This window comes from Amblyomma maculatum, chromosome 10 (assembly GCF_055883805.1).
Source record: "Amblyomma maculatum isolate TAMU_Amacu chromosome 10, ASM5588380v1, whole genome shotgun sequence".
Lineage (NCBI taxonomy): Eukaryota > Metazoa > Arthropoda > Arachnida > Ixodida > Ixodidae > Amblyomma > Amblyomma maculatum.
This window is the reverse complement of record NC_139353.1, coordinates 51,206,697-51,234,678: the sequence shown is the minus strand read 5'-3', so window position 1 is coordinate 51,234,678 and position 27,982 is coordinate 51,206,697. Positions and strand designations below refer to the sequence as shown.

The window sequence follows — 27,982 nt, the reverse complement described above, 5'->3', positions numbered from 1 at the left end:
CAAAAAGAATCTTTAACATTTTTGAAGTTACTTTATCAGGACCGGGAGCAGCGGCTGGTAATCTCATAACTATTGGAGTAAGCTCAGAAACGGAAATTTGAGGATCATAAATAACAGGTTCCATTGGCATTACAGATATCGAGCCCGAAGGTAGTGCAGACGAGAAACGTTTCTCCAGTCCTTTGGCAATTTTTTCAATTGTGTCTATTGCTTCATGGGGAGTCAAAATAAAGGAATGTAGATTTTGTGCTTGCGGAATCTTTTTCCGCGAGCGTAAAAAACCAAAAAGTGCAGTTCGATTGCCTGATTTAGAGAGGAAATCAAAATGCTTTGCATCATACTCGTCCTTCGCTTTTGCAACTGTACGTTTAAATGTAGCTGCAATGAACTTGTAATCCTGCCAGTTTTTCGGGCACTGGTTGTGGAGAAGCTTTTTCCATGCCGCCTTTCTACGTCTGTAATCTCGGGAACAATCAGCATTCCACCAAACAGCTGAAGTATTCACCTTTGAGCTCCGTACCAAGATCTCAGACTTCTTACGGCAATCCTCAATCACCGAGCATAAGCGTTTTGATTTTTGTTCTTCATCCGTGTTAGTCAATGATTCAAGATTAGAGCGTAACGTTGACTGAAAGTTATTATAGTTGATAAATGACCTCAACTGAGAAGTCGCTGGAGTTAGAGGGTGATTAACCTCAAACGCAATCGGTATGTGGTCACTAGAGGTGCCACAATCAAGTGTTGACCAATTATTAACGAAGAGACTGAGAGAGGTAAAAGTTAAATCTAACACAGATTGACTGTGTTTTCTTATAAAAGTGGCCGAACCCGAATTTCTACAGGAAAAGTTATTATTTGTTACCCAATCCCAAAGACGCTTGCCACAACTATCTGTCTTGTAGCCCCATGACACATGATGCGAATTAAAATCACCAGCCAGAAGAACTGAGTTTCGACAATTAACTAATAGCAGATCTAGAGGTTTTGTATCTTGTACACCGCTAGGGAAATAAGCATTCACTAATGAAAACGGACAGTGCCCTGGAATTTCAAAGTCTAGGGCCAATAACTCACAATCTATAGAAGATAACTGGAAAGAAATCCTAGCCCTCTGACAAAATTTTGTACAGACAAATATAATTAAACCTCCTCCTTTTGATTGGCGATCTTGTCTGAATGAATTATAATTTTGTAAATAGAAATGCTTTTCAGCTGTTAGCCAAGTTTCTTGCAAAATAATTATATGTGGATTATATTGAGAAGACATGTAAACTAAATCTGTTGAAGCTGTTAGAATTGAACGACAGTTCCACTGGATAACTCTTAGTGCCCCTATGATTGTGGAATCTTGGCAGCCGCAACTGCCTGCCCCAAAATATTATCCTTTGGCTTTAATGTATGCTGATGTTTCTTTGATTTTGGTTGGGACCGCGGAGAAGAATGATTGGACATGGGAGACCCACACCGTTTTAAAATTCTTACATCTGATTCTACCATCTCTGCGTCATTAATGTTTTCATCGTCATCTGGAGGAGCAGCCCTGTTAGGCGAAGCAACAGCAGTGCTTTCAAGCGGTTGAGAGCTTTCAGAGGGCATATTTGCTATGAAAGGGGCTGTTCCTGATTGCAGGGCTTGCGTTAGCTGAACTGCCAGAACGTTAGAAAAACACTCTGTGACAGTAGAAACTATTCGGTCGACCATTTTAGTCATTGATGATTCCACTGCAGTCATTATTGCCTTTGAGATTGATGCATCCAGAGGCACACCTGATCGGGCTGATACACCTGCATAACCGTGTAATCGTTCCTTAACCTCTGTTAAAGCGTCACGACGCGAACAGCGTTTTCTATCTATTACCTCTAGAATTTGCAGCTCCTGTTTTCGAGATGGACACTCCAAGGAGTTTGCAGCGTGGGCTCCACCGCAAAGGCAGCATTTATCGTTTTGTTGTGAACAAGATGACGAATGATGACCATCGCCACATTTGGAACACCGCACGGAGGACTTACAACCACGAGCACTGTGACCATATCGCCAGCAATTAGTGCACTGCAATGGCTTAGATTTAAGAGGATCCACACGGAAGATCAATGGCCATGCTTTTATCTCTGACGGGCATGAAGTTCTCGCAAATGTGGCAATCACCGACTCTGTTGGTACCCGCGTATTATTAACCTCCCGGCTGCAACGATACACCGCTACCACACCAGCCGCCGAAAGAAGGTCGAGGGTCTCAGCTGGAGTTAAAGAAGAGTCTACTCCTCGGACTAATCCCTTTGTGCATGCAAGATGAGTAGGGATAAAGCTGCTCACCTGAAGCGATCCAAATGATTTGCATTTAAGCAGATCCTTCGCGCAATTGAGATCTGGAGATCGGCACAGTATCCCGCCGCGCCCAAACTGCCTCACTTCTGTGATTGAGTCATACAGGGTAGAGGCTGCCTGGAGAGCAGCTCGAACAGTCCCAGGGTTATTCATTTTAATAAATCCGCCATCCTTGGGCACTAGCGCCACAGGAATGTTTGGAACGCCAGATCGTTGGAACGCTTCCAGAGGTAGATCTTGAGGAGTAATGAAAGCCGACCAGGGGGAGCGCCCCTGGCCGGGAGACTGCGTAGACATCACTTTACAGTTACAATCTCTCTGTGAGCGTTATCAACACGGTGAAAAGCGCAAATGCGCAGGGGAAAACAGAAAAAGAGGACTAGCCGCCCAATACTTAGCCGAATCACGCCTTCTGCTCGTAGCGGTGCCCTAACAGTCAGTCACTGCAGTGAACCAGAAAGCATGGTTTCTTGGCTTCTGGGTGTCCCGGTCTCCATGCTTGCTTCTTCTACTTCAAAAACAAAGGCGGTAATCATCGTGCCGGCAAGCCGTTCTCTTCTTCCTTTTTCCTCGTCTTCTTCAAGCATCCAGACACGCCCATCGTCTTGTCATGGACTCATCACCATCGGCAGATGTCTTCGTCCACTATCGGGACGATCGATCGGTGGTCTCGGGTAATGTTGCGGACGAAGAAGGAGGAAGAAGTGGGCAGTAGCGCCGACAGGAGCACTCGCTCTAGGTTCGCTAACATTTCATTAAACGTCATCTCACGGCTATTGAACATCTCTCTGTTCCCTGTTCTGTTTTCATCGGCTTGCCGCTCCGTAACAATATCAACAGCAAAAATACTTTGGGCTTTGTGTAAACATAAAAAGCGTAGACATGCAGCTCTAAATGGCAGCAGAACGTATACAAATTAAACAGTGAATGTGGCGACTGCTGTATATGACCTATTATATTAAGTCCCACAAAGTAAAGCACGATACTGGAAGAATACTGTCAACTACCGCACGCAATGTAGTTCACGCCAGCAAAATGCATCACCGCTTGGCGCGTGCGGCGCTTCTGCAATATTTTCGCTGCATCAGCACGGCTTCAAAGTCGTTTTCCGAGAGGACGAATAACCTTTGGTGGCTCAGAGCAATGAGATGAAATTTTATACGTATGTGTGGTAAGAGGTACGCGTTGAGCCCTACGTGTCTCCTTCATTGTGTTTGCCGTGGTAAAGTGCTCAAGTTACGTACCGTGTCGCATACTAAGTCTGCACACTTAGTTTTTTTTTAATTAAGAAATACTGCAGGCATATTACATGTTCAAGCAGGAGAGGTCGTTTACATCAGCTGTCATGTAGTTCGAAAACAATAAAACAAAGAATTTTACACAGCGATGAACTGATAACACAAAGAATACAATGCACAGCAGAACACATGACACTTCAATTGGGAGGTGATAACAAAGGCGAGTCAATCGGTAGGGCGTTCCAGCCTGCGATTGTTCGTGGAAAAAACGAGAATTTGTACATATTATTTCGGCAAATTTAGGTGATAAGGCAAGACAGGGCTTACGGCGAGAGGGTCTGAAGGAATTTTTTTTTCAGGTAGGTTTCAGGTTTAATGCCAAGTGTGGAAAAATATAACGATTGAAGGAAGGCTAGACGGGCTTTCTGTCTCCTTTCACTTAGTGGATCAAGGCCGGCAAGAAGAATCATAAATGAAGGTGAGTCACGGCGTCTGTATCGATTAAAAATAAAACGGGCTGCTGAGCGTTGAGTTTTTGGGTGTCATTTGATGTACAAGGGTCCCATGCCACACAGGCATATTCAAGTGTGGGTCTGATATTTGCTTTGTATGCCTTAAGTTTTCATGGGCTTGGGCACTCACCCTTGCGATGTTTTAAGAAAACTCAGCTCTTTACGTGCGGTAGAGCATATACTGTCAATGTGTTTTGTCCATTTTAGTCTGGAAGTAATCGTTACGCCTAAGTATTTATATTCATTTACCTGCCGGACTAGGTTTCGGTTTATGTTATACTGAAATTTAAGTTTCTTAATTGTATTTGTAATGCTAAGTACAACAGTTTTCTCAAAGTTAATGGCGATCGCCTATTCATTGCACCATCGTTCCAAAAATTGCAAATATTTGTTGAGACTTACGTGATCATTAACGGATCTAATATCTTTTAAAATTATACAGTAATCGGCAAATAATCTAACTGAAACTGTTGGTTCCAGTGCCTCGACCAGATATATAAAGATCAAATATTTATACACAGAATAAGCAGCGTAGGCCCTAAAATGGAACGTTGGGGAACGCCGGAAAGGACATTTAATAAACAAGAGTTAGCACCATCAACAGTAACGAACTGTTTGCGCTTTTTAAGATAAAAAGATATCCAATGTACAATTTCACACGGCACACCAATCATTTGCATTTTAGTGATCAGCCTATTGTGTAGGGTACCTCCACTATGTTCATGACTGTTACATTTATGGTGCACACATATGTTACATTTATATTTAAATGTTTTGAAAGGTCATCTTGACTTACATTTGCGACATTACTGAAATTTTAACATAAAACTAATATTATGAACAACAAAATATTGTCCGGCCAAAAAAAAAGTGAAGCATTTCTGTAATAGTTTCGCGCTAGAAGGACCGGACAAAAAAAGAAGAAATCCAGAAAGCATAAACAGTGGAAGAAGGCAGGAGTGGGGCCTTAGCGTAAGGCACTCAAAGCAGGGAGAAGAAATCGCGCATACCGAAACTGCTTTTTTTATCTTGTAAACTTGTCTAAGAGAATACCTTGCGGTCATATGAAGGCTTTCGCAACGTGAAAGAGGTTCCTTGTATATCGCGTCTTATTTTGTAAAGTTTTAACCCCATCAGCTTCTGTTAACTAGCCGAATTTGGAGCGCAATAGAAACAGTCGAACTCGCCATTTTGAAGTAATAGAAATCACTTGTTCTTCAAAGTACTCAAATATAGTGCCGTTAAACGACGTGTTCAACATATGTCCTTCAACTAAGGCATTTGTTTTCTTCCAGGCTTGCTCGAGCAGGAACAGCTGACTATGGCGACTGAGATTTTTCGCAGGATTGAGGGTCTCTATTTGGGCAAGCACTTCCGCGACGATGCGGTACGCTCTGCTTTCGCATACAAACCACTATGTGGAGATCTCTTTCTTGCTGCTTACCCGAAATCTGGATCTACATGGGCACATATATAATCTACTTCATCTTAATGGATGGAGAAGACCCAGAGGTCCCTCTAGAGCCACTCATTCGACTTCCATTGCTGGAGATGAGGGGTGCAAACGCTGCAGTGTATGCTCCAAGACCAGCGGTATTTAAGACACACTCACCGTTCTACTTAGCTCCGTATTCACCGGGCGCTAAGTACATTTACATTGCTAGAAATCCATATGACACCTGCGTCTCTTACTACTACCACACAAGAAACATTCTAGCGTACAGATTTCAAGATGGCACCTTCGAGGAGTTTTTCGAACTGTTTCTCACTGGTAAGGTTGATTTTGGGGACTACTTTGAAAGCGTGCTCTCCTGGTACGAGCGCCGCAACGACGAGAACATATTTTTCCTCACGTACGAAGAACTCATGCGGGACACGCCTGGCTACGTTCTGAAGATGGCCGCGTTCATCAACCCCGAAAAGGAAAAAAACGCTCCAGAAAAACTCAGCCATCATGACCGGCATTCTCGAGAAGACTAATTTTGAAAACATGAAGACGCTTTTGCAGTTATATGTCGGGCGAATGGCTTCGACAGCATCGCCATTCTTCAAGCTAATCCGGCCGGAACTGCTTGAAAGTTTGCAGAACGGGTTCGACTTTTACAAGGCGCCCATGACTGGAGACTTCGTGCGGAATGGAGAATTTGGTGACTGGAAGAATCACTTTTCCCCCCAACAAGTTGCGAGAATGAAGAAAAGGATAGCCGAGGCCGTAGGACACACAGACCTCATTAATCTCTGGAAAGACGTGAGCCTTCCGTAAGGGTTCAGTGGATGTTGCAAATGTGCCAAAAATCAGCAGAAATATACCACATTGCTCCCAGAAGCCTAATGTGCTGTGGTGCAATTCTGTTTTGTTTCTTTTATACTGTAGCAGTTTTACGTTATTACTTTTTAGTTAAAGTTTCTTACAGCATCCATTAATACCTTTCAAGAAAAAAGAAAACAGACATTTTACATCTAGACGTGTTTATTTACATTCTATGCTAACTTTCTATCCATTTTTCTTTCTTAGCTCGTTGTGTATGTATAGAGCATCTGTTGCATAGAGCTAGCTTCTCTAACTAGAGGAAAAGCTGAGGGCGCTGAACTTCAGCCACCATCGGCGCGCTAAGAATCATGGGCCGGTGTGCTACTTGATGCGGGACAGTCTGTTTTTCTCGGGTGCGTCCACACAAACAACTTCCTTCCTCGGACGCTATAGACTGGAGAAAAATACAAACAAACACATTCCCTAATCTTCACATTTTAAATAAGATAAGCCCAACAAAATACGCGAGTTACTGTCCTTGGCGCGGTGCAAGCCCCACACTCTATCACATCTCTTGGGAATGCCAGGACAAACCTGACGCAACGTTAATAGTGCCATGCCCGACACACGAGCAGTGGGAGGCGGCCCTGACCAGCGACAACCTGGACCAGCAAGCCTGGATTATCCAGCTAGTCCGCAAGTCAGCTGCTGCCAGCGGAGCCCTGGACTAGGGGCACCGACCACCCAGCGCCTGCGAATTCTTACTGATTATAAATTAAAAAATTTCTCTCTCTCTCTCTCTCTCTCTCTCTCTCGGGTGCGTGGAGCGGCGTTACTGCGATGTTTCTTTTTCGTCATCATTATCATCTCAAGGTGTGTACATAGATCGCAAAAGCCATAGTAGCGAAGGCGCAAAAGCAGGCGTCGCCAATAAAAGGTTTCTGTTTCCCGAAATGCCACTAAAAGCTTTGTTAAGTGATCGCACAACCATAAATATTTTCATAGCGTTTCATTCTTTCGAAGTTTGCCTATTAGGTGCGAAATATTGGTATTTGTGCTGCTAAAAACTAAGCCAATAGGAGAAAGAGCCATCGCTTATATTCAACAAATCTCACATTGACATGCTGTTCCTCTCTTTTCTTGGAATTTATAGTCACAGAATTGTATGTTATGACATTATTTACGGAAGAGCAACGGTTATCTTTGCATTGCCTTTGGCCAAAAGTTGTAGTTCTGCACTCGGTAGCTCTCCGGCCCATGATGCTTTGAGCGCCCATGGTGGCTGAACCGGTCGTCAGGAAAGTCCTTGTAAACTCCCATAGACGGCAGCACAGCTTTCCCTCTAGGTAAGAGTAAGAAACTCTATGATCTGTTGAGAAGGCGAATCTTCGATTATGTTCTCAGATAGCCAATTCTGTGCCGTTGAACCATGCCTGGCACGACCTCGCGTGTCTTGATGTCTTCAGCAAAACCAAAGGACACTCTACAGCTTGTTAAATCGCATACCAATCGAAAATTGCAAATCAGTTTCCAAATAATTTGCGCTATATTTCATTTAGGCCTCTCTACAGTTTTTTTGGCGATTGTTTCAAAAATGTCCATTACGACCGCAAAGGGTAAGCTGCAGCGGGTAAGAAGGCTTAGCACAGAAACGCGGTTGATACATATGGTAGCATTTCATAATGTTCACGAATACAGGTCTTAAGATGGGTCGACGAGACGTGGTTGAGACAAGTTTTGGGAGGCCTGCCTTCATGCACGATATCAGAGAGGATGGGTCATAAGAATTGTCCCCTTCGTTGGCTGATATTTGGCGCTAATTTCGTCGTTGTCATCATAACCATTATTATCTAATATGCCTTCGCGTAGCTGAAAACGGGTACAGAATTATTGTAGTTATTTGAATAAAATAGCACCGGTTGAATAGGAATAAACGCAGCTCTTCCCGCACAGCGTGAAAAGAGGTAATTTCAAGCTGAGGTACTTAAACATCTTTTTCACACATGAAATAAGAACTTTTTCCTTGCAGCAGTGCATCATAAAGTGGGTAATAAAATTATATTCTGTAATGACACAAAGAGCAAACGAAACTTTGGTGAATACGCGTGAATAGCTTTTTAATAGGCACTATTTTAAACATTAGCTACACCAAATTGGCCCAAAAAATTAAATACTCCCTATTAGAAGAAAGGATTATATGAAAGCTCGGATGTACCTTTCTTCGATGCTATGTCAGAAGCAAGTATTGAAAGTTAAGAATCTTTTCGTGCTAAAAAGTTTTGGCCATGAAATTGAACCACTTGCAGCAGAGGGTGCATTGAAATATGAGGATTCACTGCAGTATTGTTGACATGAAATCCCTCACATGTCCCTTACTTCAAGACGCGCCCGGAAACCGGTAAATCCTGTGTGCTAAGCAGTGTCTTTGAAAAAGGAGGGTTGGCGAAGGACACCATCTTTGGTGCAATGCCTCCCGAGATCGCTCCGTGTTCAACGATTTTGCGTGAAGTTTTGAAATCCCTTATTCGGCTCAGGAAAAACATATTCCGACACTGAGGTGCAGTTTTTCAACGTGATAAAATAAGTTTCTTTTCCTAAAGCTGCCTATATTGCCTGCTCCAAATGGGGCATTTCGCGTGATCTTTAGATTTGAATGATCTGAATATCGCTGTAACGAAAGAGCTAAGAAGGAAAGCGTCACTGGTTGCAGCGTCTTTGTTGGGTCAGCATTTCTTCCACTTGTTTTATTCTGTGTATATATCTACTATCGCGCACAGCATGAATTCCAACGGCCAGAAGCGGGCAGCAGCGCTTCACAGAAGCATGGTGGGATCCACAAGCGCAGTCAATGAAAACAAAGGGAAATGATTTTGCTCCTCAAGATGTCAGCGTTCTCCTCTGTGTCGCCTACTCTTGGGAGTAGCACAGAGTTGCGTGCAGCTTAAACATCGCATCACCGGCGCCTGCGTGACGATGCTATGCATGGCAGAGCATGGCGCCTGGTATGATTGATTCAGATTGCTCTCATGGGCATTTATCACACCAGCATTTTGTGCTTGTGGAAGAGAAAACATGGAAATACGGCAGCGATCTCGGCTTACAATAAACGCTTCGTGTGGGCAAGACTACGCTTTCGAATTAATTGTATTGAGGAAGCGATGCGGGAGATGCAGTTTTCTGCCAGAATATTGAAATCCTTTCCACTTCGTTTAGAAGCGCGCCGCTTGCGACATTACCGTGCGTCCGCAAAGTGCAGCAGCCACATGGTCGCTGGTTAAAAGTTGCATTGAGAGCGATAGTACCATCTCAACAATTTTTTTCAATACACTTACTATACCGATTTCGGTTGTGCGTACCTTGGTGAAGGTCACTCTTGCGTCTTTTGAATACTACAATTGAAACTCCATGATTTATTACGCCGTCGCTAGCACTTTACGTTGCTACGTGTATCTACCCTTTCTGGGAATATTCGTAAGCTTAGTGAATAATCGTGTAGCTGTTCGACTTGTGGATATTCGTCAGCCCAATTTGCATTCACTTCAAATCCCAAAAAGCCATATCTTCATACCGTCTTCCAGCAATATAATTTTTATGTGTTTAAATTTGCGGTAGGACAGACAAGCTGCCGGCTGGTTGTTGTTATAACATATTTCATCCGCAGGCCGTAGCACACCAGCACTCAACACGGAGAGGGACAACGCAGAACCGCTGACTAAATCCGCGGGCCAAAAGCAAGGCTTTGACCGGTGGTTGCCGTAACGATCCTGCGGAACCCTGTCATGTGTCACTTGCAAAAGGCATACCTGCCATAACATCATCATCATCATCATCGTCGTCGCCGTCGTCATCATCATTATCATCATCATCATCACTGAAGGGCGAAGGCCTCTCCCATATAGCTCCTACTAAGCCGGTCCTGTGCTAGTTGCATCCGCCTGACCCCTACAAACTTAACCTCATCTGCTCAGCTAACTTTCTGCCTCCGCTTGCTACGCTTTCCTTTTCTTGGAATCCAATTTGTTATCCTTCGAGACCATCGGTTATCCTCTCTTCGCACATGCCCTGCTCATGTCCAGTTCTTCTTGAGTTCCACTAGAACGTCATTACCTCGAGATATTTCTCGGGCCCACTCTGAACGCTTCCTATCTCTTAAAGTTGCCCCTACCCTTTCGCATTGTATGTCTCTCTGCGTTGTCCTCAGTTTAAGTAGTGCCCTTTTCTTTAGCCTCCACGTTGCAGCCCGATAGGTGAGTACAGGTAAGACGCAACTGTTAAATAGTTTCATCTTGAGTGATATTGGTAAGTTGCTAGTCATAATCGGTGAGTACTTGCTAAATGCGCTTCATCCTAATCTTCTTCTCCTGGTTATTTCTCTTTCATGGTTCATCTGTGGTTACTATCTGTTCTAAGTATACATTTTCGCCCACCCGGGTACTTCCAGTGTTTCGCTACCTATCGTAAATTGCTGTTCCTTCCTTAGGCTGTTGAACGTTACTTTCGACTTCTGCATATCATTTGTTCGGCCTACATTTTTGCTTTTATGATAGATCATCAATCATTGTTTGCAATTCATCCGCTGCGTTACATACCAAGGCAATTTCATAAGCGAATCGCAGATTACTGAGGTATTCTCCATCAACCTTTATTCCTAACTGCTCCTATTCTAAGCTCCTGAATACATCGTGTTAGCAAGATCTGAATAGTACTTCGGAGATTGTGCCACCTTGCTTAACGCCTTTTTATGGAAATTTGATTGCTGTGCAGCCATATATATATATATCTTCCAGTACCTTCACATATGGCGCATCTACACCCTGATTTCGCAATGCCCCAATGACGGCGGAGGTTTCTATTGAGTCAAATGTTTTTTCGTAATTGTTGAATGCTATTTAGGGGTTGGTTGTATTTAGAACATTTTTGCATCCCTTTGTTGATGGTATGGATATGATGGATAGTAGAGAAACCTTTCAGAAAACCGGCTTCGTATTTTGGTTGCTCGAAGTCTATGTTTGCCCTGATTCTATAGTAATTCCCTTAGTGAATACCTTTTATATAACATACAGTAAACTAAGTAGGCTACAATTTTTTATGTCCTTTGCGTCCCCTTTCTAATGAATTAAATAATGTTTGCATTCTTCGATGATTCTGGTACCGCCGATGTTAATATGCATAGCGTACTGTGAGACCTACATACGTTTGCTACAACTAGCACAGCTGAGCAAAAATGAGCCCATGATTCCAAGTTTTACGGCGGTAGGGAAAATATCGATACTCTGACTGACGTCACTCAACGGTTATTTCCACACGCTGATCAAATTTGCTTTCACATCGAAGGGCACGTGGCGGCACTGCGCGCCTTCGCTCCATATGTCTCCAGCTGGGCGCCGCTCGGCGCGGCGCTTTTTGTCGCGCGAACGGCGTGGAGAAAACGTCGCATGCATTTCAGCCTTGACAGAGTCGAAGAGTTTCGTCCGGCGGTGGCAAGTGTGGGTAGTCATAGAGCTCATTGGGGCAGGCTCCACTCGAGGAGCAGGAAGTGATATAACTGAGAATTGATGCCGTTGTAAAGTAACTGAGAGGGGAAAGCGGCCGGCGCAACTTAGCAGGTATCGCGATGGTGGATGGGCGCCGCTTATGCGGAGATATGGCTGTGGCTCGAGGGTGGTGTTTTTGAACGGCGACGGGAGGGCGATCATCGGCTCGACCTGGACCACAGCGGAATCGCCGGTGCGATCGCAAGTGCTCGAACGCTCTGCCAAGCCATAAGAATTGGGTAAATTGGATTGGAGAGGATAACCGATGGTCGCTTAGGGTAACAATCTAGACTTCAAGGAAAGGAAAGTGTAGCAGGGAGTGGCAGAAAGCTAGGTGAGCGGATGAGGTTAAGAACTTCGCAGTGGTCAAGTGGGTGTAGAAAGCACAGGACCGGGTTAATTGGAGGAATATGTTAGAGTCCTTTGCTATACAGTGGGTATAGGCAGGTTGTTGATGATGATGATGTTGAAATTGGATTTTTTATTGACGGGGTACTTGTTGACAGATCTCGGCTTCCGCTCGACAGGACGCAGCGTGTTGGTCACATGACCTTGCAAGCTTCTTCCATCGTTTGCTTTCAGGAGATGTCAAACATCATGTCATCAAGACTCAATTCTTTCGCAGTGACGTCACAGGCACGTGTGGGTTTTGGCCTGTGTGTACCACTAAAAATAAATAACAGAGGTGTCAGTCGATAAGTGTTTTTTTGCAAACGGAGCATGACATGCCTGAATGTGAAGCGTTTTAAAGAACTCAGTGAACGGTTGTTTGCCGTTGTTGCTAGCGAAGTACCTCCAAGGCCCCAGCTCACTGCATTCGGAAGCAAACGAAGGCGTTTGAAAAGATATTTACAATAAGCGTGAGCTGCTCCTGTACACAACGGTTCGCTTGCGACGCTTTCATACCTACGCGGTGAAAAGTTTACGAAACAGGTGAAGAACGTGACAGCACGAAGAAACAGTCCGTTGTCGGCACTCTGGACGTCTCCATCTGTACTGAAAATGAGAAAGCGAGTATGCAAAGCTGCAGCTTGGGTAATTTTTTAGCGCACGATATCGTCTACAGTTTCATGAAACGTGCTCAGAATGCACTCAGTCTGACTCAATATGGCCGCGGCCCAGGAGCTTTATCGGTGGGCGCGGCTTCTAGGCTGCCCAAGGAAACTCGAACAGTGGACAGCTGTCAGCAAGAAGTTCTGGACAGCCCGGGCCTGATAACGGAAAGCACCCAATGATGGAGAGAGCTCACTGTTCATTTACAGGCTGCAAGGCTGACCCCCGAGAGGTTGTGTTCGTTGTGTCCTCTTGCTTCACATGTTCTGCTCTGCGCGAGGACGCCGCTTCATTTTCTTGTTGCACGCTGAGGCGGTGGTGAAGCTTTCATTCGAACAGCAACTGATCCCGTGACCACGTAATCTTAGAGGAAAACACTGACGGTGTGTTATTCTACCGATTTCAGCGCATCGAGAAGAGTCCACGTTCTCCTACTATCAACTCTTTCCTTTATTCCGAACACACTTTTATGGCACAAGATTTGTAGCCCTTGTGGAAGGGCTGCGCACAACGGGATGGAGACATTACCATGAAAAAAAATAAAGGAGCATGTCGCTCCACAACACATCTATTAACCGCGTCTCTTATAGATATTCATACAATTTCAAAAGCGGGATTACCTTTGGCGCTGTGGGACAAAAATATTGCCAATTTCCACGTCAATTCGGAAGTCGAGCATCGGATCTGAGCGCGCAGTGACCTCCAGCAAACCGAGTTACTACGGCGCGCAGGTGTCAGATGACATTTCTGTCCTGCCCGCGCAACGCTGCTCACTGCTCCCGTAGAGGCGACGACCAGAACACGTGGCGCATGCCTTTTAGAGTGATGGTCATTGGCCACAGTCGCTTGATAGGCAAAGCGGGCGCGGGGAGTTCAAGCGCACAAGATATTGTTGTAATGTGCTGAGCCACCGCGTCGAAGGCGACCGCGTCGTCAAAATTTAATAATCTATGTAGCTGTTTTAAAGGTCAGCAACCAATCTAAAAAGCGAATAAATGTGTCTATATAATTGTGAAAAGTTAACAGTAGGAGTTAACCATCTTTCAAGTTCTCTTCATTAGCCTGTTTTCATATATGTCATCACTGGTATTATGTCGCAGCAAAAACCTTTTTATACCTTTGAAAAAGCATTATTAAAGAATGGCGGTGTGCTCTCCGGAAACATCTAGTATACCGATAAACATTATTATGAGAAACGGGAGCTGGCAGTGCTTGTACAGCCCAGATAATGTAATTGATGGTCAGTAAGGTCCAGCTGTACAAACTGAGACCGCTTCACTCTTCTCAACTCGCATTTAAATGTGGCGAGTGTGGCGCCCGCTACCTATTTAAGGAAACGTATGCTAGATATGCCCTGCTTTGGTAAATTCAGTTTGGTTTGTGGGGTTTAATGTCCCAAAACAACTCAGGCTATGCGAGACGCCGTAGTGGAGGAATCCGGAAATTTCTACCACCTGGGTTTCATTAAGGTGCACTGACATCGCACAGCACACGGTCGCCTTGCTTTTCGCCTCCTTCGAAAAGCAGCCGCCGTGGCCGGGATTCGATCCCGCATCCTTGGGGAACAGCAGTCGAGCGCGGTAACCACTGCGCGAAAACCGGCGGGGTGGTTTGGTAAATTCTGCAGGTCACATTTACTATCTATAAGTTTCATAGTGAACCGCTTTCACCGACACTGAAAACTAGAGTATCTTGAAAGAAGAGAAGAAGAGTTCTCGTCCCTTGAACAACTATTTGGTGCTTGAAGCCTGCTTAGGTGCTCCTTTACGTGGTTAGAAAGCAAGCGGCAGTTCTCTTTGACCAGAAACACCTGGAAAGCGCTTTGATGGATACCTTTCTAGATTCGCCGAATCTCGTCGCTTTCTGTCATCTAGAAGTTCACGTGATGATACGAGTCTAAAACATCTTCGATGTAGCTTGTGAAAGCTTTCCCGGCCTCCCGGACCAGCCCACGCAAACGTTCTAAGTGCGAAGCTTGCGGACTGTACGGCGCAGGCTGAAAGTAGGTCAAATCGTGTCGTCGGCTAGTGATTATCAGAGTTTGGCGATTTTAGAGGAAAATGACGACGTTGTTCAGATTGAGTACGTCGTCTTTCTTATTGTGCTCGCAGACGTGTTCAAGGGCGGTGAAATCCATTCCCCAGATTCTCGATTGTCGATGCTGCTGACGACGTGCAGGTCCAGATAGGCGAAACATTCCAAAGAATGCAAAATAATGGGCTGGGGACGCGAGGCCGATGATGACACTGCAGAGTCGGTCGCCGAGTTGGGAAGCCGGCGGCTTTGATACTCAAAGGTTTGCAGATAAGATCGAGACACGCGGCCACTGCCAAGTGTAAGGCGGGATTAAAGACACTGACACTCGTCAGAATGGGAGCAATTGTTTAGTGGTTTAGTAGCTCGTAGCCTGCATGGCAACGACCCTTCTCGCCTTCGTCTCCTTCAATTCGTTGGGCTTAATGTCGCTACAATCTGAGTTATGAAGTCATAATATTAGCATGCAGAACCATAATGTTCCTCTCATGGAACACGTCGGGGGTGAATTGAGATTATGTGGAGAGGTCATTTTGTTCTCCCACTGTACCTGTCTACGCCTATGATAGCGATGTGCATAAACGTTAATAACCTGTGTTATTTGCTTTCAAATATTTCTGGAATATTTTTTGTTGGCAATACACTTCATATTTGTGCGAACATTACATTTTATTGTGAAATAAACGTCGAGCCTTCGCTTCACTCGACGGTCGGTAAACTCATAGTGACCATCATCCTCCATCGCCCGAAACTAATGAGGATTTTAAATTTGCAGTCGCTGAACAAGTCGTTATACTCTGGCCGAGGTGCTCCGTATTCATATAGTTCGTCCCGTTCTTTCTTCTGCTGTTCATGAGTACCTTTCGTTTTTCCTCGCTACTTTCCAAAAAACATGTGTCGGTAGAACAGGTGATGTGCTCAGCGCCAATTGAAATTGCGTTAGTCAGCCGTGATCTGGTGCGCTATTTGAAGGGCAAAACAACATTTGTGAAACTAATATGGAGGTTTAATTTTTTCTCGGCATAAACTAACACGTCTACAAACATTAGAAAACCTGCTTTTTCATTGATGTTTACATCTTCAGGGGTAGAAGAGCTTTGACCATTCTGCTCCGAACTGCTTTTACTGCACCGTTTTGCTCCAAAGCACAATATTGCTTCAAAAATGATCGAAAACTGCTGCCTCAGTGTTTTGCAACCAAATATAGCGGTATAATGTTTTTTTTCCTGGACAGCCACCCGTTCTATTGGCTACATGAAAGGCGATATTATCAAGTTCAGTGAAGCGACCTTCAGAAGCCCAGTAGGTCGACTACACGCTATGAGTTGCCGTTTCGTGCTATAGCAGCTGTCCTATCAAAACAATTCCACCGTACGGGTGTGAGAAGTAGAACGCATCCCTTACTGGGCCTAGTAAGACAACATTTAGCTAGAGACATAAACAATAATTTTGTTTGCATAAAAAAGTATAAGAAGCCGTAAGCGACTGAATTGCTAATGCAAGAATGCTTTGCGTACGCGACATAGCACCTTTGCTCAACCTTTCGAATCGCCGGTGCAGAGAGCAGCGGGAAAAGAGATACCAGGTGCTACCGCAAGCCGTTATAAAACATATTCACCTGGAGATAAATACCAAGATATTCTTAACCTTCTGCTGTGATAACAAGCAGGTACTTCACCATTGAGCCTTTTTCTCAATAACTAGCATCTCAAGCCTGCGTCAGACGCAAGCTTACATGGAGAGTTATGGGGGTGATGCGTGAAAAGTAAGTATAACTAGAACCCTTGTTAAGTGTGATGAAAATTGATACAGGACCAATAGACAACACGATGAAATCAAAGAAGGTCTAGCATTTCTCAAGCAGACACATCAGGAGCCACAGGCTGAATACAGCGAAGTAAAAAGGTTGAAAGAGGGAAATGCTACCCTTCAGTGCCATCTGTCCTATATATGAAAGAACTGCAGACCACTGCCAGCAATTTATCAGCACAAGGGTAATGTGAAAATGGGTTTGTACACAAAAGAGCGCAAATTTTTACTGATTGATGTGAACTCCCAACAAGTGGCGGCACTCGAAAGCATCATAGTGGTGGGTTCCACTAATCTCTTGAATATGTCAATCGTTTAGTCAAACTTGGTGCTCAGTTATTAAGCGTGCAAGCAAGTATCCGGTTTGTTGGTGTTCTGTCGAGATTTGTTGCTCTGGTATGCTGTTGTTATTTGAATGTCTGCGCGTGTTTTGGCTTCTTGTCTTTCCTCGTCAAGGACGCATGCTTAGGCAGCCAATCGTCTTACCTTGAATGAAAAAACATAAAATCGCGGTGTTTAATACGCCAGGAATAAGAATTTGCGATTAATAATGATGTTTGACCCTAAAAAAAAGTATTCCAAAAGCCTCTGAAATGTTTCAAAATTCTGGTTTTATTGCTCTTAAGCTTCTCCAGAATGGCATATTTACTGCTCCCCGAGCAATAACACGGGGCTCGAGCCTGTGTAATCCTCTGCATATGTAATGTTGTATTTCTCGACCACTTCAGTGAAGTTTCTGCAGTGGAAAAAGAAAGCAATGTAACGTACGTTCGCTCAAAGTGCATGAAAAGTATAAACGAAAATTATCTGTTTTGCTTTAAAATAAAAAGTCGGTTCCCTAGCCTTCGTGAAAGTATTGTTTCAAGTATGGGTTTCTATGGTTATAATCATAGCCGTCAAGGACTATTGAACCTCAGTGTTGTGCCGAACACAGTACGCACCGACAGCCTACGGGACACAACATAGTGCTCTATTAATTCATCAACGGGTCGCAGCACTAAACGATATTAGTTTAATGCTTCAGTTATTGCTGAGGACACTATCAACCTAGGGCAAATAGTTCTGATCTGTATAAAAGTTGATCTTTCTGCCTCCAGTCAAGTACGAGACATCAAACATATGCAAATGATAATCCTTTCTCGAGATCAACTTGTTCTTTAGGGAAAGAAAAGTGTCTACAACGAATGATTTCCCTGTTTCAGACAAACAGCGTGTCCATGGCTGTTGGTGGAACTTCCAGTACCGCGTGATACCTACAATAGAGGCTGCTTCTGATCGGATTGGTTTGTAGCAAATAAAGAAAAATATTATGAATGCGACGCGCTGTACACAGACGAAACGAGGCACATGAACGGGCACCCAGAGCGCGAACGAACAATTGGAGCATTCTGCACGGGAGGAAGAGCCCCCTCAAAAAAAGCTTGTCTTTTGGCTTGTGCTCATTCTCTCGGATCTGTATGTGTGGCAAAGAAAAATAGGTGTCCACAGGAAAAATAGCAGATTACGGCTGTGCTCAAAGATTTCCGTTATGTATGTATTTTTTCAGTCATAAATTCAGCAAAGTTTCAATGCTATTTAAAATGTTGACACCTTTAAAAGTATCAATCAAAGTTTAATATCCCAAGCGAAGTGCCAGAGAACATAAATATGTTTGTGGAAATTGAAGTACCTGAAAGTAAGAACACCAAAAGCTGCGCGTACAAGACTAAAAATGACAAAAGATCGAATGCTCAGATGCGCTTCTGTTTGTTCAAAGTAACTGACAATCAAGGGCCGCATAACCTCCACTTTATTGGTGTCACGCAATAGCGGCTTGTGGCCTTATTAGGTGTTTTTGCATTTAAATATCCACGCAGACGCGTAGTTTATAGCGCGAAAGCCGCTTTCTAATATATAACGTATTGACGCCATTTCTGTTCTCAACGACTTATGAAATAGGTCTCGTTGGAGTTCTGATGCCCTGCGCAAGGCGGCAGCACAGGATTTTCCTGAGACGTTTTCGAGTTGTCCTTGAAACTTCGCTCCGAACTAATACGGCCAATATATTTTGGTCGAATGACCAAAATATATTGGTCATTCCAATATATTGGATGACAATATAAATAAAAAAAATCTATCGTGTATTCTTGCACGGTACTTAAAGAATCTTGGGGGCACAAGGCTGTTAACAACCTCAAAGCACAAGCAGCTGTGCTTAAACTGATACCCTGACGATGTTCTCAGCTTCAGTTATTGAAAAAGATATGAGATCAGTGAGAGGCACGATGCGGAATACAAAAGCGAGGAAAGAAAAAGATGCGACTAGTCATCCTGCTCTACGTACAGATAGTGTTACACGGCTGTAAGGCCGCGATAAACGGCAACTCTTTTTTATTATTAATTATTTTGTTGGTGCTTACACGCGTAGCCCGCGCCGCGTCGACAGGGCGGCCGGAACCTGCCCGTCAGAGCCAGGATTTCAACGTCTCGTTTTCTTTTTTTTTTTTCGCTTCTTCCCTCGGGAGCCGGCCGCGCCTAGAGCCCGCTTGACATGCGGGATTCTATTAGTTTTAATCACCTCTCCGCGGTTTCGAAGAGTTTGAATACGCCACCACAATAGCTGCGCTCCCCTCTACCCGGGATGGCCCGTTTCCCAGAAACACTCTGCGGCAAAGCTTTCTCGGTGGTCCCCGACGCGACTCCGCTAACGAAGCAAAGCGATTGTTTAAGCTGTTTGACACGCGGAAGTCTCGAAGACGCCCCAGCTGCGTTCGAAAATTGGTAGCGCGCTTCTGAACACTTTGCAATAGACATTAATCGATAGCCCCCCGCTGCGCAGCTAACGCAGGGACGATGCTGTTAATAGGCCCGTTTACAGGTTTCTCCCAAGCGCAAGTGCGATCCGGGCTTACCTCCATGTAAATAAAAGCCTTAAAAAATTTTTCTTATTTCAAAGTTCAAGTGATATCGGCCCTTGATGAAGAAAAGCCCAGTACACCTTAAAAAAACTGAAAAATGATGAAGCCTCATTTCGAAGGCGTTGTATTTTTTAATGCAGAAAGGTATTGCGCGTGGAAGGCACCCGGTGGCTGGCACTGGGCGGGAGTAGAACGCACACGGAGGCTTATTCAAACTGAATTTTCCGAACAATTTTCTCTTTTCATCGTGTACTCATGTAGGCAGCCTTTCGTTCACAGTTGGTATGTCTCTTGAAAAACACCGCGACAAGGTATGCAATGACATTTGCAACCTATGTGTTTAAAACGGCACGAAACGTGTATGTTGTCAAGCAGGGTATACTCTCAGCAGGCGCATTGCCGGCTTGCGTTTCCGAATCGCTCAATATTATCCTGGAGCCCCACATGCATATGCTTTTACGTGTGCTTCACAGGTTTATAGTAGAGTCGTTGAAACTGGGTAGGCTAGGGGCTCTATGCGAAAAAATAGGTTTCGAACTGTATGACAAGCGAATGAAAGATATTGCGCACCGTTCTAAACAACGCCGCAGACGATACTCCGACGCTGCGGTGGCTCGCATCATTGCAGATGACGCGAGGATGACATTTTGGCTGCTTCTGTCGTCTGCGCGCGAGTAACCTGTTACTGCGCCGTCGTCTGCAACGGTACGCAGTTTGTTTTCGTTCTCTTGTCACGCCTTTTAAAAGCTGTGTCTCGCGTAGAACATCTACAGGTTGCTTAGATTCAACGGCCGTACTATGAACCTCTGAAGCGTGCATAACAGCATGTTGGACTCCTGTAGAAGTTTGTGCGGTTGTTAGCTTTAAGTCCGGCTTCGCAGCACACACTTAACTTGCTGAGTTAAAAATATACCTTCTAAACCTCGGGGCAAAATTTGTCACAGGCTCTTCTACGTAGGCATGTCAACTGTAAACGGCTGGCGGTCTTCATGAATGAGTACACATTGAAACGGGAAAAAACTGAATGTGTTGTTTCTGTGCACGGGTCATGCTTCCGTGTGGTGCCATTGGCCTGCGGCGACCCACACACGCACGTGTAGCGACGCTTTAAAAAAAATTAGTCGTGGTTTAACTATGGTTACCCCTAGTTGATTTGCGTTAGCAACGGGGGAAGCTTCTTTTGCCTGCTACATTATTCCCCTATCGCGCCCTATCAGTGTAAGGTGCTACTTTATTGGGGACACTTAAGCTCATTCTTTAAGGGTATGACGCGGTAGCGCAAATTACTAGCCTTTTTCTTCTTCTGTTCTTCCTCCTCGGCTGTTTAGGGTCAAGCGTGGCATCCGCCGGGGACACGTGACGGCTCGAAACCTGGCGCAGTAAAGCTATCGCAATAAAATTCAACACCATCAAAAGAAGGTTTCATAAATTTGCAGTGTGTTTTAAAGTATACTGAGCCTTTTGTTTGAAGCGGAGATATCGCACTTGCACTGTGAAAAAAAAATGCTTATAGGGCTTTTATGTATATGTATTCCATATGGGGCGTTTTCACACTCTGGACGCGCGCGTCGCCAACGAGTCAAAATTGCGTTCGCAACACCATCATGCTTGTATTCTAAACGAATGTGTGACAATTCGGGCCACTGCAAGTCGTCCTAGAGTAGCCAATATTCGAAGGAAACTTCTAATAATTCGGCCTTACTCCCATGAATATGTGGAATGTCTGCACCAATATGAGGTAAACCAAGAAGCGAGAACTCACCGGCATTCCAGCTCGCACCACTTCAAACTCGCAAAGGAGTTGGTTATTGTATGACCTTTCGGCCATTCATTGTGGCAGCTTATGTACGGCTCACATTTTGATGTTTCTTCGTTGTAAAAGTATAATTCCTGCCAATCATCGTTTCCAACCTCAGGTTCGCACTTGCCCGGTGGGACACCAGAACACGATGCGGTAGATACCCCTGATAAAAATACGCAAATTTACTCATTGTTTATGCAGCATTGAGAGAAGACGAAGAAACCAGAACAGAGGATGGACGGTGCTGTAACAGAAAATATGCTTATTTATTCAATATATCTGCAAATTTTTCTGACGCAGACTTTCAGTGAGATAGCCAAATGGGCATGGATGGCGGCGGGAGAGAGTATGCTGTTTGTGGGAAGTAAGGCACTAGCTCTCGTGTAGATGGGACCAGTTGCGCAGCAATATAACGCTTACTTTGAAAGCAAAAGGTTTACGTATTTTCACGCGCAATGTGCAAATAATTATTCTGGAAACTTAAAAGGTAACAAAACACAATAACTCGCTACACCAGAAACAACTCTAGAATTACGGTGAGTAAAAACTGTAGTTATTGCCTTTTAAGTGTTTTATTTTGGGGGGCTGTAAACTTCAAACCTGTTCTGATTGGTTTGCCATGCAGTTATATGCTCGTACTTGAGCACAGTTAGCAATTCAAGGTTCAGCTTCAGTCATTTTCACAACAACAAGAACAACAGAGCATTGACGCATTAAAGCCAATGGACCTAATGCCAGAATCCTAATTGGGTATTAAAGTTAATCTTTGAATCGTACATTCTGGGGCTTAACGTCCGCAGGTGACTCATTATTTACTATGGTCGCAGGCGTGGATGGCTCCATGCTAATTTACATTCACGAGATTCATAAATTCATAAACCTTGCGGTGCATACGGGAGTATTCAGATATTATCAGCATCGAAACGAACCAGCTGCGTCTGGGACTGAACTTACAATCCTAGTATATATCAGCCTAAAGTCAAAACCGCGCAGTGAAATGCGCTGCGCCTTAGCTGCGATAACTGCAAGGCTTACAATCAGACTAACGGTTCATTTTAAAACTGTAGTTCAGAGACTAAGGCGACTTTCGAAATAATATAACCAAAATACGGCTGATTATATCGATTGGAGATTCATGCGATTTTTTGTCGCTGCTGTTTTTATTGTATTTACCCTTTACTGCTGCCCTCATGTGATCCATCAAATGGACAAAACTGATCTAGAAGAAACGATATTTTTAGCAGCAGGAGCAATGGTGCAGTTTCATAATACTAAAGACGTTCACAAACAACAGATCAGCACAGCGCGGAGACAAAGTTACACAACGGTAGTAAGGGTATTCCCAAAACTGTCATTTTCAAATGCTATTTCTGGTAATAAGTTTAACTTAGTGGTAGTTCACAGGAAATATTTCGAGAAACTAGGTAGCCAAGGTGTGAATATGCTTTTGGCGGGTTGTAGAGCGGAAGCTCTACTGTCCGATCTGCAAATCCTGAGTTCACAAGGCTGTGAGAAGGAATGAGCGTGTTCTTTTTACGAGGTGCCACCTTTCTTCTCAGCTCCCACGTTCGCCTTGTGTCGGTAAACGACCTTCAAGGCCTGCAAGGCAGAACGACGACATACTCGTTGTGATTGTGATTTAGTTATTTGGATTTAGGGAATGCATGTAGAAAGGGTCTAGTGAGATTCCTGATTACAAATGAAGCAACGAATTTAAGGAATATAAATTGACGAATGTTTCTTCTTATTTTGAGGGGCTATAGTTGTTTGGTTAGCGTTACAGCAGCTGAGCGGTTAGTATTTTCGAACCTAATTTAACTAAAAAGGACTGCACATCTCGGTTCTTTAATGACTTGATTTTGTGCATATCCCAGGTTATCACTGCGTGTTTGAGTTTGGGCCTAATAATTTATGTATAATGCAATTTTTAAAGTTCCTCTGTGTTTCTTTGACTTTATGCATGAGGAGGCGTAGATTTCTCTGTGCTGCTGACCGGATGCATTAGATGCGGTCAGTGCAAATAATGTGCAAATTAAGTGTAACACCTAGGCATTCTAACACATAGCCTCGGAAATAAGACTGTTATTAAGAGAGTAGTTAAATTTCAGTTGTGTCTTCCTTCTGATTATGCATATAAAGAGTTTTTTCCCCATAGTAATCACCAATCCCCATTTGACACACCAGTACGTAATGTCGTTAAATTCGATATTTAGCAATGCTTGATCAGAAGGTGAATGCATGTAACCATCAGAGAACTGACTGACATTAGCACTGTTATAAATGACAGGCGCCACGTCTTTAACATACACGAAAAATAGCAAGGGGCCAAGTGCACTTCGATCAGGCACACTTCAAGTATCTTTCAGGGATATAGCAGGGGAAACATAGCTGCCTGGGGCAGTGCCGCTGACATCATAGTGACCAACAGGGCAAAAACGCAGGGCAAAAAGACAAGGACCGAGAAAGGAGGACACACACAGAGGTATATGTATCTGTCGTTCTCAGTCGTTGTCTTCCTTGAGCTACGTTTTTTTCCTTTGCATCCAGAAGCAACAAGAATAAAGATCTATCCACAATGGCATTCACAATTTTTACTGAATTTTAAAAGATGGTGCTCAATGAGAGCTACACCCTGCTAGAAGCTATGACAAGTAGCAAGGAAAAAAAAATATCAGTTTCTTTTCGGAAAAAACACTCAATTCTGCACACAAGCTTAGTCATAATAATAAAACGCAGTACACCCACTAAAACGAATGCAGCCAGAGTTCATGAAAAGCCGAGTAGTTTTTACACGGTACGGCAACGCCATCGGCTCAGGCTGCCATTTCTCTGCCGATTTAGAGTGTATTTTCTTGCTAAGATAGGGAGTTTCGGGCTCTATATGATTGTCATAGACGATTCTACCCAAGGATGTTTTTATCCTCGTCTCAACTACAGTCTGATATGTTTGACGTGAGTATAAAAAGAGTTTGCTTCTCAAACCGCAAGCGCAAATGTCGCTTAAAACGATAGTAAAGAGTACGTTAGGCTCGTCTCTTTACGGTGGGAAAATGATCAACGCTTTTTCAGAATTCCTAAAAACTGAGAATTATTATTACGCGTGGCTCAGTTTTTCTTTTGTTCGGATCAAACGGCCCGGATTCCGCCATTTACTATTGAACTCATCACCGAGAGAAGAAGGAGCGAATGCTGGCAGCGGCGGGGGTACCTTCTGCTCTGCTACTGGTGGAGTAATACACGGAGTTATTTTTGTGAACATAGTGTACTCGCTTCGGGCTCATTATTTCAGTGAAAAGTGCTCAGAACCTCACTTAGGTAGCATTTTTGTCAAAATAGTTTTTACGCCAACTCCTAAAAGACTGTTAAGTATTAGTTTGGGCATCCTATCGAATTATGCTAGTTTCATCGGCCACCACACAGTGATAAGGTTCAATTTTGCGAAAGTAAAGTACTGGCGTATTTTATTCATGTGGGGTTAATTTACGACTAAGGTTGACTGCGCCCAAAAGGTATTTATTCACGGAAACACAGAAAATAAAATAATGGCGAAAACGAAATGTTAAAGTACATTGTTTAGTGCAAATGTAAAGCGGATCAAACAGGTAGCATTCAGCTCATCGGCATGGTTGCATACAGAACAGAAGGAAGCTTGGCCGTGTTACAGGCGTTATCCATGAAAACCTGAAACAGCTGCAATGAAGCTAGCTGAGAATAGATTAATTTCATCAAAAACACAGAACCAGCACTTACCATTTTGCAGCATCTTAATGTTCTGTTGGTTAATTTTTCTGAAAAGTATAAAAATCAGATCGGATGTTATTGACCGGAACACGTCAGCAAAAAACAAAAAACAAATATGGGCTGGAATTGGGCTTTAATGATATGAAGAAGAGGCACTTATACACCGCAACAGTGCGCCTTCTGTGATACTTTGTGACCAAGAAGCTGAATGCCATTAACAAATAATCGCTTAATTCAGTTTTTTTCAGGTGGTTTGAAAGAAGAGTGCATTATTGGTTATTGGAAACAGAGCGTTTGGAGAACAAATAGCTGCCAAATGAAGGAAGCTACTTCTGACGCTATGGCATATGGAAGGGCAACGGTTTCTGCATACCTCTTCAGATGATCAACGGCTACGATAGCCCAGCGGTTGCCGGCTGCAGTGTAGGGAAGCGGCCCGCGCAAATCCACGCCAACGCGGTAGAAAGGGCGTGGTGGGCAGGGTAACGGCAGCAACCCTCCAGCAGAACGTTGAGGAGATGGCTTGCGACATTGACAGGTGAGGCATGAGCGAACGTACTTGAGTACGAAGGTGTACATGCCCCGCCAGTCGTAACGCAGCCGGAGACGAGTGTATGTCTTGAAGACGCCCGCGTGACCGGATTGTGGTTCAGCATGGAAATGCAAGGTCACAGATTTGCGAACGTAGCTGCCGAGGAATAACTAGCAAGCACCTGCGGCCATCTGCGCAGTAGTTGCGGTTGTAGAGGAGGTTATCACGTATGGCGAAGTGGGAAACATGCGGCGGAGAGCACGCGATGGAGAAGGAGTCGTAGGATTGGAGGTAAATTGAGGAGAAAATTTTTCCAAGGATCTTGCCGCTGCGCTGACGGCATGTCATTGATGGGAAGCAATGGCAGGAAATTGTCGGAAGAGGAAAGGCTCCCGACCTCAGCGGTAAGGGGGCAGCGGGAAAGGGCTTCGATATCGTAATGCTTGCGGTCGAAGCAGTGAACAACGCAGACACCACATTCCTGAAGGCGATGAGCCCATCTTACCAGTCTGTCGGATGGGTATTTCAGTGAGGAAAGCCAGCAAAGCGCATGGGGGTCCGCTGCTACCTCAAAAGGGCGGTCATAGAGGTAAGGGCGGAATTTAGTAAGAACCAAAAAAATCGCTAAGCACTCTTTTCCAGTAAGAGAGTAATTGGATTCAGCCTCCGTGAGTGTATGGTTAGCGTAGTCGACCACGTATTCAGTATAACCTGATTTGCGCTGAGCAGGCACAGCGCCGGGAGCAACACCACTGGCGTCCGTGTGGACCTCGGTAGGAGCTGTTAGGTCGAAGTGACGCAGGACAGGCGGTGCCATCAGGATGTGGCGTAAAGCATTGAAGGCATCATCGCACGTTGGCGACCAACGCGAAAGGTTGGAACTGCCGGACAGAAGTTCTGTCAAGGAAGCAGCAATGGAAACAAAATTTCTAATAAAGCGACGAAAGTATGAGCGCAGCCCGAGGAAGCTACGTTGATCTTTGATGGAAGTCGGTTTAGGAAAGGCTGCTATGCATGGCACGAAGTTTGGCAGGGTCTGGAGATACACCTTCTTTGGAGACAACGTGGCCGAGAATGGTGAGCTGGCGGGTAGAAAAACGACATTTTTTCAAATTCAGCTGCAATTCGGCAGCAGATAGGCAGGTCAAAACGTACTTCTGATGGTCAACGTAACATAGGCATGTCTTCCACTTTAGGCCACGCACGTTCAAATGTTGCTGGAGCATTACAAAGGCCAAACGGCATAACTGTAAATTTGTACAATCCTTCGGGAGTTACAAAGGCAGTTTTGGGGCGATCAGCCGCTTCCAGGGGAACTTGCCAGTACCCGCAACGTAAATCTAGGGAAGAAAAGAGCTCGGCGCCATGTAAACAATCGAGAGTATTGTCTATGCGCGTAATCTTATTAAGGCGGGGATAATCGACACAGAAGTGGATAGAACCATCTTTCTTTTTTACGAGGACAACAGGTGACGCCCAGGGCTCAATCACGCCGTTCTGGAGCAATAGTTCCAGTTGCTCTTCAATAGCCTGGCGTTCGGTTGCAGACATGCGATAGCGGCGCTCTCGTAGTGGTGCGTGGGTGCCGGCGTTGATGCGATGAGTGACTGTAAAAAGTTTGACCCAAAGGGCTTTGAGAGTCGAAGGAGGAGCGAAAGTGATGTAGTAGGTTCAAAAGCTGAGTGCGCTGAGCTGGAGGAAGATCAGCGTCGATGGAACGGAGGAATAAGTCTGTAGAGGGGGGAGCGGGCGCAGGTGAAGGGGGGCTGAGCGCGCTCACGGCAGGTCCGGCGCGTCGTCAGGTTCCTCAGAGATCAGAAGAGATCCCATTGGCTGGATACTGCGGGGGCATTTACCATGACGCAAAGCAGTAGGGGAATTAAATGGGTTAGAGGCCCATAACATGGAAAGGCCAGCGGAAATAGCGAGAACAGCGTAGTACAATGGAAGGCCCTTGCGGCGCAGGAAAGTATGGGCTGGTGTGAAGAGAACGGTATCATCAATAGCAAAGGCACAAGCGGCACGAACAAGCACAGAAAAGCAGGAAGGAATGTCGACATCTTCGGCGACGATAAATTTAGGAGAAGAATTTGATGGATCAGCGTGTGCCAAGGCATCTGGTAAAGTCGAGAACCCCACTTCAGCGCGAGCACAATCAATAATAGTCGCGTGACGCGACAGGAAATTCAGGCCTAAAATTACAGCGCGTGAGCGATTTGGCAGTACAATTAACGAACTCAATTGTATAAAGGCAA

The 27,982-nt window shown here is 44.6% G+C and overlaps 1 protein-coding gene, 1 long non-coding RNA gene and 1 pseudogene across 3 annotated transcripts in view; 2 read left to right on the top strand and 1 right to left on the bottom strand.

Annotated features, from left to right (window-relative positions):
• Positions 1–18,070, top strand: part of LOC146176369 (uncharacterized) — a 36,246-nt gene extending 18,176 nt beyond the window's left edge. The window contains exon 3 of the long non-coding RNA XR_014701181.1: positions 17,959–18,070. This is a non-coding gene — a long non-coding RNA (uncharacterized LOC146176369). The remainder of the gene's footprint in view (positions 1–17,958) is intronic.
• LOC146176370 (sulfotransferase ssu-1-like) lies at positions 5,397–6,393 on the top strand (annotated as a pseudogene).
• The window catches only part of LOC146176368 (carboxypeptidase inhibitor SmCI-like), a 30,312-nt gene continuing 19,678 nt past the window's right edge, over positions 17,349–27,982 (bottom strand). For both annotated transcript variants that reach the window (XM_084580949.1, XM_084580950.1), the window contains exons 4-6: positions 25,205–25,242; positions 21,416–21,617; positions 17,349–17,492 (exon numbers count right to left, since the gene is read on the bottom strand). In XM_084580949.1, coding sequence (XP_084437075.1) covers positions 17,402–17,492; positions 21,416–21,617; positions 25,205–25,242 — 331 coding nt within the window. In that variant the 3' untranslated portion in view covers positions 17,349–17,401. The remainder of the gene's footprint in view (positions 17,493–21,415; positions 21,618–25,204; positions 25,243–27,982) is intronic.